Genomic DNA, 13305 nt, shown 5'->3' on the forward strand with positions numbered 1-13305 from the left:
GGCTTGGTTGATTGGTCAGGGGCCCACAAAGGCAAGGACATGGGTCCAAGGGGGCAAAGTAGAAGTGATCCTACTTATCCCTCCCAGTGAGTTTTCTGGGGAAGCTGTGCTTATTATCCTCAAAACTCTAGGAGGGGAGAAGGCAATGGCACCCCACTCCAGTCCTCTTGCCTGGAAAATCCCATGGACAGAGGAGCCTGGTAGGCTGCAGTCCATGGGGTCGCTAGGAGTCGGACACGACTGAGCGACTTCCCTTTCACTTTTCACTTTCATGCACTGGAGAAGGAAATGGCAACCCACTCCAGTGTTCTTGCCTGGAGAATCCCAGGGACGGGGGAGCCTGGTGGGCTGCCGTCTACGGGGTCACACAGAGTCGGACATGACTGAAGCGACTTAGCAGCAGCAACTCTGGGAGGCTCTGGGTCATATCACTAGGTTTGGGGAATCTAGGTGAAGGAACAAAGATCCAGGCCCCCTGAGCAAACTGTGACAATCAAGAAAGGCCATCTCAGCTTTAGAGCCCCCTGTAGGGGTTGTCAGAGGCCTTTGTTGAATTTGTGGAATTTGCCCAATTCTGCTTCCTTTCCTTCTCTAACAGCTATTGGTCCTGAAAGCACATCCTAATAAACTTACTGCAAGCTAATTTAGAGCCAGTTTGTTTCCTGGATAACCTAACCTGTAACAGGCAGCTGAATAGTATCTGCTGATGTAGGGAATAGTGGAGGAGAAATGTAGCTCGAATTTTGATTTTTAATTTCAGAAATGTTCTGGGCATCATTGTGTCTATTTCAATAGATTTAACATACGAGTTAGGCATTCAGAGGAGAGGGAAGAGCCAAAGATTTGGGAATTCTTGATAGAAAAGCTGTGAATTAAAGCCCTGAGTGTTTGTAGGAATGCTAATAGAGCGGGCACAGAATGAGAAGTGAGCCATGAGCAGAAATTTAGAGGACAGCAATATTTAAATAAGAGGTAGAAAAAGAGTAGCTCTAAAATAAATTGCAGTGGGAAAGTCATGGACATCAGAGAAGAAGCAGGAAGATTTGGTATTATGAAAGCCAAGGGAGTTTCAAGAAAGGTGAGGCCGAAAACACTCGTGTTGCAAAGAAGGCAAATAAGCAAAAAGTGTTCACTGGATAAGAAGATATTACTCTGACTTTAGAGAGAAGCATTTACTGGACTGCAGGAACAGGAGTCAAATATATTAGAGAAAGGACAACTATTCTCCAGATATAGTGATGCTGTGCTGGGAGAGTCCCTCAGATGCTTGCTGGTCTGTTTGAAAAACTGGTCTTTTCCTCAGTTATCCACAGGCAGATAGGGTTCCTTATGATTAACCCACCGGGGAAATGACTGAATTATAAAAATGTGGTATTTATAATCTAAATCTGGAACGTCACTGGGGTTTACTGTGGACTCAACATCATTTTTTTTAAAACTAACCGGCAATATTGCAGACACTACCTTGCATTTGCACACATACATATGGCGAGTTCTCTCAACTTTCAAGAATGATTTTTTTTTTTAAATCGGTCATTCATCCTTGTGGTCTTGAATCAATCATTAGTATTTTGACCTATAACATTACATTTGTTTGACTTTTAAACAAAGGGCCTCAAGTTTCTGTGTTATCTAGACCCTCTGTTACCTCTTTTCCCTTATATCAGACTATTTTCTCTCCATCTGTACTATTCCTCAAACATGTAAAGCCCACTCTCACCTTGGGACCTTTGTATTCAATAGTCTTTCTGTTTGGAATTCTCACCAATTTCTGCACAGTCAGCTCTTAAGCCTCCATTGGAATGTCATCTTCATATAGATCTGTGACCACTCAATTTACAACAGCAAACCCTAACCCCTGTTCACCATTCTGAACTCTATCATGTTTTCCTGTTTTACTTTGTCTCTGAAGTACTCACTACCTTTAAATACTGTTCACTGATTTATTTGGTTATTTTACCACTAGAATGAGAGCACCAGGAGCTAAGGATCTCTGCTTTGTTTTCTGATGTCCCAGGGCTTAGGAAAGTATCTGACACATTGTAAGTATTTAACACATACTTGCTGAATGAATGAACAAATATGTATGGTTCTAATAAGAACTTATATTTGTTATTCACTGGAAAGAAGGAATAGCGGGAACTAAGGGCTACAGGGTCTTTTTGTTGTTGTTGTTTAGTTGCTAAGTCGTGTCTGACTCTTTTGTGACCTCACAGACTGTAGCCTGCCAGGCTCCTCTGTCCATGGGATTTCCCAGGCAAGAATACTGGAGTGTGTTGCCTTTTCCTTCTGAGGAAGTTAAGGGGACCACAGTGAGGAAATAAGAGGACATGGGAAAAAAGTATTTGTCTGTGAGGAAAAACAAAATGTAAGGCAGTATCCAGGGAGGGCACTGGATGAAGGGAATTTATCTTAAAGATCAGAGAGAAAGAGAGAAAGGAAGAGAAAGGGGAAGAGTGAGGGAGGGAGACAGACACATTTAAATGATGATGGAGGCAGGTGAGAAAAAGACAGGGTAACATAGTGAGGACACACAGTGGAAAGAGGTTTAAGGATGGAAAAGTCAAGATCAAATACTTTAGTTCTGACAATGTTGGGCTTAAAGTGAAAAAATATGTACAAAATTGTATAAAGGGAAGAAAGGTTGAAAATACAAGATTTTGATGTTTATAAGCAGGGGGTTACAGCAATCTATGTATACTGAAAATTATTCCATAAATATTTCACTTACCTGATCTAGGTTTGAAAGACTGTTTGGATCTTGACTGAGAGTTTGGTACTGGCCCCGGAGCCTGTCACCTGCCGCAATTCTCCTGAACTTCTTGAGATCCACCACGTATAAGGCGCTGCAAGAAATGTATACTCCTTGACAGCCAGTGTTGTTTATGTATATTTACTTTCCTCTAGTGACTACAGTGATGGTATCAACTTTAGATTTCCTTGGGTCTAACAACAATGAATCCTTTCATAATTTGCTCCCGATGTCTAATACTATTTCCAAGGAATTTGAGGTTTGATTTGATGCTGTTAGGATCCACATCCTCTTAAGGTCACCGCCAAGTTTTCCTAAGATCTCCTGAAACTCATGGCCCTACAAAACAGTAATAGCTCTTTCTTCAAATTAAAAAAAACTTATTTGGCTGCGCCAGGTCTCAGATGCGGCATGTGGGATCTAGTTCCCATAACCTGCATTGGGAGCGTGAGTCTGAACCACTGGGCTACCAGGGAAGTCCCCATCATATCAGCTTTGAAGACAGTATCTTCATTCTGTTATGTGATAAACAAAGTTTAAATCTTCTGCAGTAGTTAGGAACAGACAGTAGAGTCAGGTTACTTGGGTTTAACTCTTGGCTCAGCTTTGGACTAGCAGCACAAGCACGGGCAAGGTACAAAAATGCTGTATGCCTCAGTTTTCACATCTATAAAATAGGGATGATAACAGTATCAAAAGGCTGTCATAGAGATTTTATGAGTTAATAGATGTTAAATCTTTTAAGAGTGACTGGTAGGTAACAAGCACTGTATAATTGGTTGTTGATATTTTATAATTTCAAAGAAAACTGAGCCTTGTGATTCAAAAAATTATTCACTCAAAGATACGAGTATGCATTTTCTTACCTGATATGGTATTTCCTTCTTAGAAGATGTGATGCCCAGTATCCTGTTTTCCAGAAGCGATATCCATCCATTTCTGTGCGGCTATCACAGAAGGGAGTATACCCATAAGGAGCTCCACCCAGGTCAAAATCTCGAAGTTCTTTCAGGTCATGTCTCACAATCTAAATAACAGAACAGTTTCTCTGATGAAGCCTATAATAGAAGCCCTTTTAAAGTGACTCTCAAGTCATCATTATCTTGTTGTGGAAAAGACAGAACTGAGTTTTCCCCACAGTTCTTTCATCCAACATGAGTTTACCAAGTTTCTATTTTTCCCCCCTTGTCCTCACAGGTTAAAAGAAACCTAAAATTTACATACCTAGTCTGTATGTTAGTGGTTTTCCTCATTAATAAGAATAGTTTGTTACATCACTTTTAATCAAGGTATTTTTAAATTTTTTAAACTTAAGTACAGTTGATACATAATAGTATATAAGTCACAGGTATATGATAGTGACTCACAATTATTAAAGGTTATATTTCATATAGTTATTATAAAATATTGGCTATATCCATCATGTTGTACAATACATTCTTGTAGCTTATTTTATACCTAATAGCTTGTACCTCTTAATCTCCTCCCCATATATTTGCCTTTCCTTACTTCCCTCTCACCACTGGTAACCACTAGTTTGTTCTCTATAAGTCTGCTTTCTGTTTTATTCACTAGTTTGTTGTACTTTTTAGATGCCACATGTAAGTGATATCATACCATATCTGTGTTTCTCTGTCTGAATTATTTCACTGAGCATAACGCCCTCCAAGTCAATCCATGTGGCTGCAAATGGCAACATTCCATTCTTTTTTTATGGCTGAGTAGTAACATGTATCACATTCTGTATTCATTCATCTGTTGATGGACACTTAGATTGCTTTCCTATCTTGGCAATTTTAAATAATGCTGCTATGAACATTGGGATATATATATATCATTTCGAATTAGTGTTTTTGTTTCTTTCAGCTACATACCCAGGACTGGGATTGCTGGGTCACACGGCTGTTCTAGAGAAAGTTTTTTTGAGGAACCTCCATACTATTTTCCACAGTGGCCGTACCAATTTACATTCCCGCCAACAGTGTAGGAGGGTTCCCTTTTCTCCACATCCTCACCAATATTTGTTATTTGTGCTCTTTCTGATGATAGCCATCCTGACATGTGTGAGGTGATATCTCATTGTGGTTTTGATTTACAATCAAGGTATTCTGAACAAAACATATTTCGGTAAGGAATTAAATATATAAGTACACAGCTCTTAATTTCTCAAGGTATAGACTAAAAATTCAAAACAATTTTTATGGTATATCTCTATTACTGTAAATATATTGGCAAATGTTAATTTGAATCATAAAGAAAAATCTTCTGATTGTTCTCAATGGCTTCAATGAAGTAATATTAGCATGTTTGATTTAACAGACTCTAGCCTGCTAGAAAAATATTACTGCATATATAATAGGAAAGGGAAATCAATTTTATGTTAATATGTTTGGAAATACTTCATTACACTTTTGCCTATTTTCTTAGTTTTTAATTATAATTATTCACGTTTATCAATTTGGAAAACAATACAAAAACAACAGAATTTAGAATACATAGATATAATACAGAAGTATATTATAAAATAGGATTTGAAAATATACTTTAGTACTAAATAATATACTAACTTGTGCATTTAACTTATATAACATTTATATTTACATATTATTGTTTTTAGAAATTCTGTGTATTTTTAAAGGCTTTAAGAGAAATTCTGTGTATTTTAAAAGTACTTATTATTATTATTTTTTACCATTAACGATCATAAAGGCAGGTAAGGAGGGAAGAGTAAAGATCATAAAAATTTCTGTTGAAAGCTGAGGACCACAATTTTTTTTGGCCAAACTAGGATTTTTTAAAGTGGTAGAATAATGGGATTTGGTTATTGCTAATTGCCAAAGAATGCTGCTGAAGAGGGAAAAAAGAGAGTTGAGTGTGTGTAATTGCCAACTTTTCCAGCAAGAAGAAACAGTTTAAACAAATTTCAGCTCATATCCACAGGAATTCATATAGCTACTCTTATTGTGATGATTTATATAAGTATTTGTTTTATTTTTAACTACCAAAAAAAACTACCTCAGAGGAAAAATTGTCATGTCTTAAGGAATAACTGGTACTTCTGGCAAAACTTTTGATTTTCCCCTGGAAGGTAGATTATCTTTATAAAAGATACTTTGCTTATATATCAAAATTATGTCTATGTTTACGTAGCATGGCAACAAAGATAGCGATAAATAGCAGCAACATAAAGTGTGTCCTATACTTAGAAGTGTAAAAAAGTTACAGTACTCTTTAAAACAATAGTTGATCTTATTACCTGGTCAGCATCAACAAAAATGATTTTGTCCACGGCAAGAGGAAAAAGGACATCAAGGAAAAGAATCTTATAACCCCAAATAATCCGCTGTTTTTCTGTCTGTTGATGAAGCCACCGGGGCCACTTATACTGGACTAGTTCATATTGGAATCCATACTCCTCAGCCATGTGTGGAATCACCTCCTTAAACACACACACAAATCAAAGAATATGTTTAAGGAACAGAAAGTAGTTTTTGTTTCAGAAAAAAAGGTTAACATTTTAAAAGTTAAGAGTTTACTACAAAATGTTACAAATGAATTGGTAAAATGTCTTAAATGACTGTCTTCTACAACTTATACCTATTAATAAGAAATATGATTATGCTGACAAATATAAAAATATAAGTATACATGAAAAGTGAAAAAAGTGTTAGTCACTCAGTTGTGTCTGACTCTTTGAAACCCCATGATGTGTGTAGCCCGCCAGGCTTCTTTGTCCATGGAATTCTCCAGGCAAGAATATTGGAGAGGGTAGACATTCCCTTCTCCAGGGGATCTTTCTGACCCAGGGATTGAACCCAGGTCTCCTGAGTGCCAGGTAGATTTTTTACTATCTGAGCCACCAGGGAAGCCCTTTAAAGACATTAAAAAAATAGGTACACTATATTTATTAGACAGCTTATTAATTAACTAAGATAACTGTTCCTCTAGTTTTACTACTAGTGTTTGACCTAAAATACTTAATGATAGAAAAGAAAGCCTCTGGATCTTGAAACACCTATGAATCAAACACTTCATGCACATGTCCACATGCTGGTTGATCAGAGACAGAAGATGTGAAAGGTGTAAAAAAAAAACCACACACACACACAAAATGAGTTGTAAACTGATAAATTATATTCTTAGGTATCTGAGATCTGTGAATATTTACTTCAAGGATTAAAAACACAACCCCAAATAAAAACCCTGTACATGAGGCCTGAATGGGTTTCTTAAATTAGCAACACTCCATGTTTGCTGTCGCAGTTCTGCTAGGAGATACAAGCTCTGTGCACACAACTCCACTGGGACAGGAAAAGGAAAGCTTGCTCTGGTCTCCCCTGGATTCTGTCCTGTGTGTCTCTTTGCTTTGCTGATTTTAATCTGCATCCATTTGCTGTAATAAACTATGTAACTCTGAGTGTAACTGCTTTTCTGAGTTCTGTGAGACCCAGTGGGTTCTTGAACTTAGGGGTGGTCCTGGATACCTCCCAGTTGTGCAAGGCAGCTGTGTAACTTCTGAGTCTTGGTTTTCTGGGAATAGCACTTTATGTAGAGCAACTGAATAATGGAGGTAAAGTACTCAGAAATGTACCTGGCAATACCAAGGAATAAAAGCATGGTTGGCTGTTTTTATTTCTGCTTTCACCACTGGTTTGGATCTGGAAAGAGAACTCCTTTAGCTGCTGTCAAAACAGACCCTAACTTGCCAGGAATTTGATTAATAGGAAGAAATGGGGCAAAAGTGTGGAGCTAAGTAAAGGGGAACAGACGTTCTAAACATAAAATGCCGCAGACACTAACGGTAGTGCCCGCAGGACCACAGCAACCACACACTGCATGCGATACCAGAGCCTTCACTCTTCTCGGCTCTGTCAAAACTATTTTCTGTGGCACAGTTTTCATATGTTCTGGATACTACTGTTCTTGCCTTTCTTTGTAAAAATATGACAAAAATCTAATTTTTAAAATTAACAATCTGCACATATTTTTCATTGCCAACTTTTATCATGAAAATCCACTAATCCTAATTTTGAGTTTACTTAAAAATAAACCATCTCCTGTTGTCCTTTTAATCACTGCTTTAAATAAAACCTGCACAGAATTTTCAAGCCAGATAAAAAATATTGAATACCAAATTTTAATTGATTATATATAATAATTTGAGTAAATATACATTTCAAAACACTCATTTTGAAAAGAGGAATGTTACATAAATGTTACAATGATATAAATAATTTACTATTGAAATACTAACCACTCTATATAAAAAATTAATGTACTTACTTTAAATGTTGGTGAGAGATAATTTTTAAGAAACCAGAACTTCACTGGTGTTTTTGTGTTCCGTAAAACAGAAAGCATCATAATTCTGCATAAAACAATAAACTCAATAAATTCACATTAATAGGGGTTCAACCTACTTCTCTTAAGGCATTTAAATATAAAGATATTAACTAGTTTTTCACTATGAATTATGCAGAAATAGAGTGCAGTGTCTTCAAATACTATGGCTACTCATCAAGTATGTAACGTGTAAGAATGTAATATAGGTATATCTATAGATATACATGCATATGTATACATATATATGCCTGATATAGACTAAATTAATTGATTGTTTGTTCCAGTGGACAATAGAAAAAAGCTAGTCTGAAACAGTATTTAGTTTAACTAAAGTCTAATCTTGGCTCTATTACTGTGTCATTATCTCAGTTGTGTCCGACTCTTTGCAACCCTATGGACTGGAGCCTGCCAGACTCCTCTGTCCATGGGAATTCCTAGGCAAGAATACTGGAGTGGGTTGCCATGCCCTCCTTTAGGGGATCTTCCCTGACCAGGGATTGAACCCATGCCTCCTGCACTGCCAGCAGATTCTTTACTGACTGAGCCACCGGGGAAGCCCTGTGTCATTAATAGCAGGTGGACAAACCTTGAAGGCCCCAACAGCCTGTCTATCTTGATAAATACACTGGATAGGCCATGTGTTTTGCTATTCTAGATCTCTGCTTGGAGAAGATATAGATGTATCTAAAGTACCATCTTACAATGTCAACACATCTTCAAATATTTTTGAGGCATTCTCTATGATCCTTCTATATATACAGTTAAAAAAATAGCCCTTTGTAGTTTATAAATATTGCTCTCTCTTCTCAGACTCCTCCTTTTTATAAAACAAGGTATTTCTTTACCAGAAAAAGAAAACTTACCATATATTCTTTTTTCTTTCACATCTTACTACAAAATATGTCCATTTTCTAACCTTAAAGAATATTGGCATTTCAAATCAAACTTAAAATTTCATTGTGTTTAGAAAATACACTTCTAAGTTTAGGTAAAAAAAAAAAAGAAAGCAAGGTGCAAAGCAGTATGTACTGTGTTATTTCAGTAAACGAGTTAAAAAATATACATTTGAGCTTGTCTGTACATATCTTTGGCAGGTATGAAAATAATAACATTGGTTTCCTGTGAGAAAGTGAATGGGGGATAAAGGGAACAGAGGTGGGAGATTTTTTTCACTGTAATTTCTTTCATTCTTTTAAACTTTAAAAATTATTTTCGGACCATGTAAGTTTATTCCTTTCCAAAACATTAGATTAAAAAAATACCTACCTTAAAAAGCGTTCATATAAATGGCCAGAAGCAACTGAAAAAATGTTTAGAACATCTTTTTCCTTATTATCTTCTTGTTTATGCAGCCTCCTTGTGAAACTTGGAATTAAAAAAAAACTACTGATCATTAATTTCTTAATACACATCTGCACACTTTACATACCTAAATAAAGTACTGAATCTGATAAGAGATAAAAACAGGAATGCTTTTCAAAATGAATGGTTAGTACACTGTAAATAAGTACTTACCCTAAAAATTATGATTTATATTTAAATGTGACAATATATAACTTGAAATTTTATGATTTTTTAAAAATGGACAACACAGAATGCAATTATATTTTCTGTAGGTTAATGAGATAATACTTTTGAATCTTTGTGAGTTACAAAAGTTATCTTAAGAGCACAGAATGAGTTGCGGCATGCCATGGCCACATGCAATGTACTGAGGCTTTTGTTACGACAGAGGTATTTTTGAAATGTTTTCTCACTGTCAACCCCCAACTAAGAAAAATACAGTTGATTCAGGGAGGAGAGGAAAAAAATCATTTGAAGTTAGGATTGAAACTAAGATATAAAAGTGAAAGCACTCTTAACATACACTTATGCATCTGGAGGAGTCACTACCCCTCAAGACTTATCTTCTCTCTTTCAAACAAAGCAGCGCTTTGTTTTGGTATCCCTTTTGCACAGTAAGTGGCTACGCCATAGTTTAACAGTATCTTTATGCCTTTCTGTCTCTACCTTCTGGTTTCAATGGAAGCTCATGAACAGATACTCTTTAAAATGCCCAGATTCTAAACAAGTCTACTCAGACCTCATCTCAAAAGGAGTGAGTTTGAGACTTTCTTGATCAGGAACCAGTTCAACAGCATACTGGGACAGTAACATCATTCTTCTCATCAAACAAGAAGTCAACTTACAGAAAAAGAGGCCTAAACTGGGCAAGCTCTTTCTTGTAAACACTTGTCTGGAAGTGAAGGCAGCACAGATAATAGAACTATGTGTTGCAGAAAGAGTTTCTGGACCACATCACCTGAATGCTCAAAGTCAGCTCTGCTCCTAAACTCTTTGAATGTGTCAGCCAATATATTCCTTTTCTGATTAATACAGGTCCCAACCTAACTTAAATATTTCCCATGATATTTAACATCTCAGTTAACCTGGGCTACTTCCTGTTCCGTAAGAAACATACCCAATCTTTCTGACTTCAGGTAGCCAGGTACCTTCTCTCTCTGTCCATCCTTTAGAATGTATCTTAGCCATGCACTCCCCCCCAGTCTTTTCTGAGGTTCCTTCTCTCCTCTGGTTTGAATAGCCCTCTATGCTCATCTGTCTTACGGCTCCAGTTTCCTATCTTGTATCAGTAACATTTATGTATTTGTCTTATCCTTTCTAGACAAGATCTCTGCTTAACTTAAATGTTTACCATGTGCAGGGCTTCCACACACTAGACTCTTGATGGGTCTATAGTTATACGTTAAAACATTCATTAGTAATTACCTTTTAATGGAATCCCACATTCCTTTTTTCTTTTCACCTTTATCGGAAAGGATATCTTCCTTGATTTTATCTGGATTTTTCTGTACCTAGATAGCATGGTAAAGAAAAAGTTTAGAATTTTATAGATTTAAATATTATGCTGCATGGATAGAAATATCTTGGGCAGGTGACCCTTGTAAATCTAAGATGTGGTTTACTTGCTTAGTCATGTCTGACTCTTTGTAACTCCTTGGACAGTAGTCCACCAGGCTCTTCTGTCCATTGGATATTCCAGGCAAGAATACTGGAATGGGTTGGCATTTCCTTCTCCAGGGGAATCTTCCCCATCCAGGGATCGAATCTAGGTTTCCTACATTGCGGGTGGATTCTTTTATCAACTGAGCCACCAGGGAAGCCCTAAATAGTTACAGTAAATGAAGCCAAAAAAGATATTAGTACTTTATATATACAATCTGGTTTCAACCATCCGTTCAGTCTCTTGTTTTCAGTTCTTTTGTAATAACCTCCACACTGCTAAATAATGTGACACTTGTATTTACTGATTTATCAACTGTAGATGTCATCTACTGTATATCTGCTTCACAGAGTTTAGACATTATTTATTCTTTGTTACAAAAGACGAGTAGCTTACTTGTATCACTCTTACCTTCCCCTCTTTGTCTGGAGGTTCTGGTAATACTATCTTTATCATTAGTTTTTCTACTGAGTATTTTTGTAACTTTAAGTAATCCTTAAATCTATATTTTTTATTCCAACAATTTCAAGTTTCTCTTGCACATATCCTATGATAAGGATACTAGCATCTCTACCTTTCCCTTTGTCTCAACTTACATTAGCGAAACCTTTACTTTAGCATTGTTAACATGGATAAAATTTATTTACCTTGGTCAATATAACTGTATCTTTTGCACTGTTTATTCTACAACTTGAAAAAAAATTAAAAGTACATATTGTGACACTGTAAATACTGCTCAATTGAGTCTGAAAGGTCACTACATTTCCTCCACAGTTACGATGGTACAACCACTATACTCTTCCTGGCTCACACGGATTCCGCTTTCTCACATCAGTAGATAAGTATTTTTTTCTTGGAATTTTATTGTATTTTTCTTGTGGTAAGATATTTCTTCATCGTATACCTAATATTTTCCAGCTTATTATTGATGTTACTTAATCATCTGGAATTCCTATCTTCTTGAAGACATTTTTCTTGGGGCTTAACAATGAACTGCCTCTTTCAAGCTTTCTTTGCATTGGTTTTCACATTAATTTCAACATTTCTTGAAATACCCATTTTCCTTTCTTGTTCTTTATTCTCTTTGTGATGGCAAACACCTTCAAGAACATGTGTGAAAGATAATTTTTCTAACCCTTCACCCTTCAGAGAATATTTGACTAAAGAATCCCAGGTTCAAAATAATTCTCCTCAAAACACTGAAATCTTTGTTTTGTTGTCTTGAAAAATAAAACATCTGATGCGACTGTTAGAGTCATTCTAACGTTACTGAAGTGACTTGTCTTTTCTCTTTGGTAGCTTCCAGGATCTCGTGTGGGCCATTTCTCACTCATTCTAATCTGTGGACCCCTTGATGCAAATGGGTTTGCCTCTCTTGATCTGTGGTATACTTTTCCCTCCTCCATTTTCTGTTCTTCCTTCCTGGAATTCCTACTGGTGAGCTACTGGAATTCATGGGCTGACCCTTTGTGTTGCTTATCTTTTCTCTTCCCCTTTTCCCATCCTTTTGTGTAATTTGGAAACACGGAAGGTGATCAGACAGAACTGTTATTAAAAAACAACAGAAGGACCTAGGTATGGTTAGGCTGTAGAACGTATGCGTCAGGCATGGCATGACTATCACCCTCAACAAAGATTTGATGACTTTGGTGAAGGAGTCGGACCTGCTCTATACCAGGCAAGAATAGGTAAAATTAGAGCCAAAACGGAGAGTGAAAAAATTCAGCTCATCAAAAAGAAAACTTAATAAAGTAATTTTTAAATGGTCAAAATTCCTCAAATTTAAAACACCTCAAGTCTCCCAGCAGAAATAATATTTTCCTCTCCTGTTTGTAGGTCTAGGATAATACTAGCTGGAATGCTGGTCCTAAAGGGCTTCGGTTGACCTGGTAACTTAAGCAGCTGCTCTGAGTTTATGGGGTTTTCATTTGAAATGATTAGAAGGAAATGTATCAAGGCCAGAATGTAAGTTTCCGCTCCTGAGAAAAGAAGCCAAGGTCAATATAGGAAAAACAGTATCAAAGGTGAGTGTAAACATGTATACACTGATCAAGGATAAAGAGCAGAGATGACAAGGAACAGGTTATGATATGGGATGCAAGGTAAATTTTGATTAATTTGATAGTTTAAGATCTATGCAGTATATAAGTTAAGAGTTCTGGCTGCCTACTATTATGCTTCAAATAATACCTGTACCTCATTCTGT

The 13305-nt window shown here is 36.6% G+C and overlaps 1 protein-coding gene and 1 long non-coding RNA gene across 5 annotated transcripts in view; one reads left to right on the plus strand and one right to left on the minus strand.

The window, feature by feature from the left end:
- Nucleotides 1-13305, minus strand: part of UGGT2 (UDP-glucose glycoprotein glucosyltransferase 2) — a 125832-nt gene that overhangs the window by 13189 nt on the left and 99338 nt on the right. For 3 of the 4 annotated variants that reach the window (XM_081550335.1, XM_081550337.1, XM_081550336.1), the window contains exons 31-36: nt 10865-10950; nt 9362-9460; nt 8036-8120; nt 6009-6191; nt 3619-3779; nt 2732-2846 (exon numbers count right to left, since the gene is read on the minus strand). In XM_081550335.1, the coding sequence (XP_081406461.1) occupies nt 2732-2846; nt 3619-3779; nt 6009-6191; nt 8036-8120; nt 9362-9460; nt 10865-10950 (729 nt within the window). Of the gene's footprint in view, nt 1-2731; nt 2847-3618; nt 3780-6008; nt 6192-8035; nt 8121-9361; nt 9479-10864; nt 10951-13305 lie in introns of all 4 variants that reach the window. The other variant, XM_081550334.1, reaches the window with a different exon arrangement.
- LOC145529739 (uncharacterized) lies at nt 2239-5013 on the plus strand. Its single transcript, XR_014071322.1, has 2 exons — nt 2239-2368; nt 2741-5013. It is a non-coding gene; the product is annotated as an uncharacterized LOC145529739 (long non-coding RNA).

The sequence above is a fragment of the Giraffa tippelskirchi genome, chromosome 12 (genome assembly GCF_054371585.1).
Source record: "Giraffa tippelskirchi isolate mGirTip1 chromosome 12, T2T-mGirTip1v1.2.pri, whole genome shotgun sequence".
Lineage (NCBI taxonomy): Eukaryota > Metazoa > Chordata > Mammalia > Artiodactyla > Giraffidae > Giraffa > Giraffa tippelskirchi.